Source organism: Myodes glareolus, chromosome 15, assembly GCF_982192425.1.
Source record: "Myodes glareolus chromosome 15, mMyoGla1.1, whole genome shotgun sequence".
Taxonomy (NCBI): Eukaryota; Metazoa; Chordata; class Mammalia; order Rodentia; family Cricetidae; genus Myodes; species Myodes glareolus.
Window position 1 is genome coordinate 47301827 of NC_142040.1, and position 1857 is coordinate 47303683.

At 39.1% G+C, this 1857-nt stretch overlaps 1 protein-coding gene across 1 annotated transcript; it reads right to left on the reverse strand.

The window, feature by feature from the left end:
* Positions 1–1033: 1033 nt before the first annotated feature.
* LOC148119692 (large ribosomal subunit protein eL42-like) lies at positions 1034–1426 on the reverse strand. The gene has a single exon (XM_087896905.1). The coding sequence runs from the start codon at positions 1413–1415 to the stop codon at positions 1095–1097; it is 321 nt and encodes a 106-aa protein (XP_087753031.1). The 5' UTR covers positions 1416–1426; the 3' UTR covers positions 1034–1094.
* Positions 1427–1857: the final 431 nt, after the last annotated feature.

Sequence of the window (1857 nt, forward strand, 5' to 3'; positions counted from 1 at the left end):
TAGTCTTTTCATGGTGTCCCAGATTTCCTGGATGTTTTCTGTTAAGAATTTGTTGGATTTAACATTTTCTTTGACCGATGAATCTATTTCCTCTATTGTATCTTCAATGCCTAAGATCATATCTTCCATCTCTTGCATCTGTTGGCTATGCTTCCATCTGTAGTTCCTGTTCATTTATCCAGATTTTCCATTTCCAGAATTTCCTCTGTGTTTTCTTTATTGTCTCTATTTGAATTTTCATGTCTTGGGCTGTTTCCTTCACTTACTTGATTGTTTTTTTTTTCTTGGTTTTCTTTAAGGGATTTATTTATTTCTTCCAATTTTTTTTTTGTCTTTTCCTCCATTTCTTTAAGGGAATTTTCCACTTTCTCTTGAAGGGTCTCCATCATCATTATAAAGTTATTTTTATAAAATTATTTATTCATTTTTCTTCTGCTTCATCTGTGTTGGGATGTTCAGGTCTTGCTGTTGTAGAACCTCTAGTTTCTCGTGCTGCCATATTGTTCCTTCTGTTGTTGAACGTATTCTTATACTGCCACCTACACATCTCTTCCTCCAATCAGCATAGGTGGGTCTTTGCTCTCGTGGTTACTCTTCCTCTACATGTAGTTGGGGCCTCTTTTCCTGGGTGCAGTTGGGGCCTGTGGCTCCAGTGGTCCCTGACCTTTCCGGTGTAGGTGTGACCAGTGGGTCCTGTGGTCACTGTTCCTCCTGGTGCAGGCAGGGCCCATGTGCCCAGTGGTTGCTGTTGTGGTGGGGGTTGGGTGGCAGGAGAGGGTCTGCTGCCTGGTCGCCCATCTGATTTCTTATTTATTTGATTTCTGCTGCAATTTTTATTTCTTCTCAGTTTACTTTGGGCTTCATTTGTGATTGTTTTAGTAATTTATTAAAGGGGGAAGTTTTGGTAACTGATTTTAGGTCTCTCTTATTTTCTAGTATATTTATTCAAAACTAAATGTCCCTCTAAGCACTGTTTTCATTATTCCACACAAATTTTGATAAGGGCACTTTCAATTTTATTTACTTTAAAATATTTGGTTTTTTTTTTTTTGAGTGAAAGCTCATGATTTTATTGTCTTCATAACAAGGTCAGCTTAGAACTGGATCACTTGGCCCTTTCTCTTCTTATCACCTCCCAGTTCAAAATGCTTGCATCTCTTAATAGCCAGCATCCTCTTAGATCTGCAGTTGGGCTCCACACATTCCAGTCTCAGCACAATCTTCTTTGTAGTTTTCGCCTTTTTGCGGAAAATAGGCTTAGTCTGCCCACCATAGCCACTCTGTTTCCTGTCATAACGCCGCTTTCCCTGGGCATACAAAGAATCTTTGCCCTTCTTGTATTGTGTCACTTTGTGGGGTTGGTGCTTGCCGCATTTCTTGCAGAATGTCCAGCGGGTCTTAGGAATGTTCACCATGTTGGCGGGTGCGATTTTGGCACAGAAAGCACTTTAAAATATTTGTAAATTAAAATTTCTCAAGCTCTTTGATTATTGTGCTATTTCGAAATGAGTTGTTCAATGACATGCATGCATATACCCTCATCATTGAGATATAAGAGATACCTGTGCTTTGGTGGTGTGCAATAATTCAAAGCCAGACTATAATGGCTTGTATATTATGGCTATCACTACATTAAACTTTCATTTTCAAGTTCTAATATTTAATAGAAACTTGATGTGAGGGCTATTTTTATATCAACTTGATGCAAGTTAAAGCATCTAGGGAAGAGGGTCTCTCAATTGAGGAAAATACCTTCATAGGATTTACCTGAAGCCAAATCTACGCTGCGTTTTTGTGATTGCTAATTGACTGGTGCATACAGCTCGCTGGGTAAATGTTATCCCTGGGTAGGTGGTC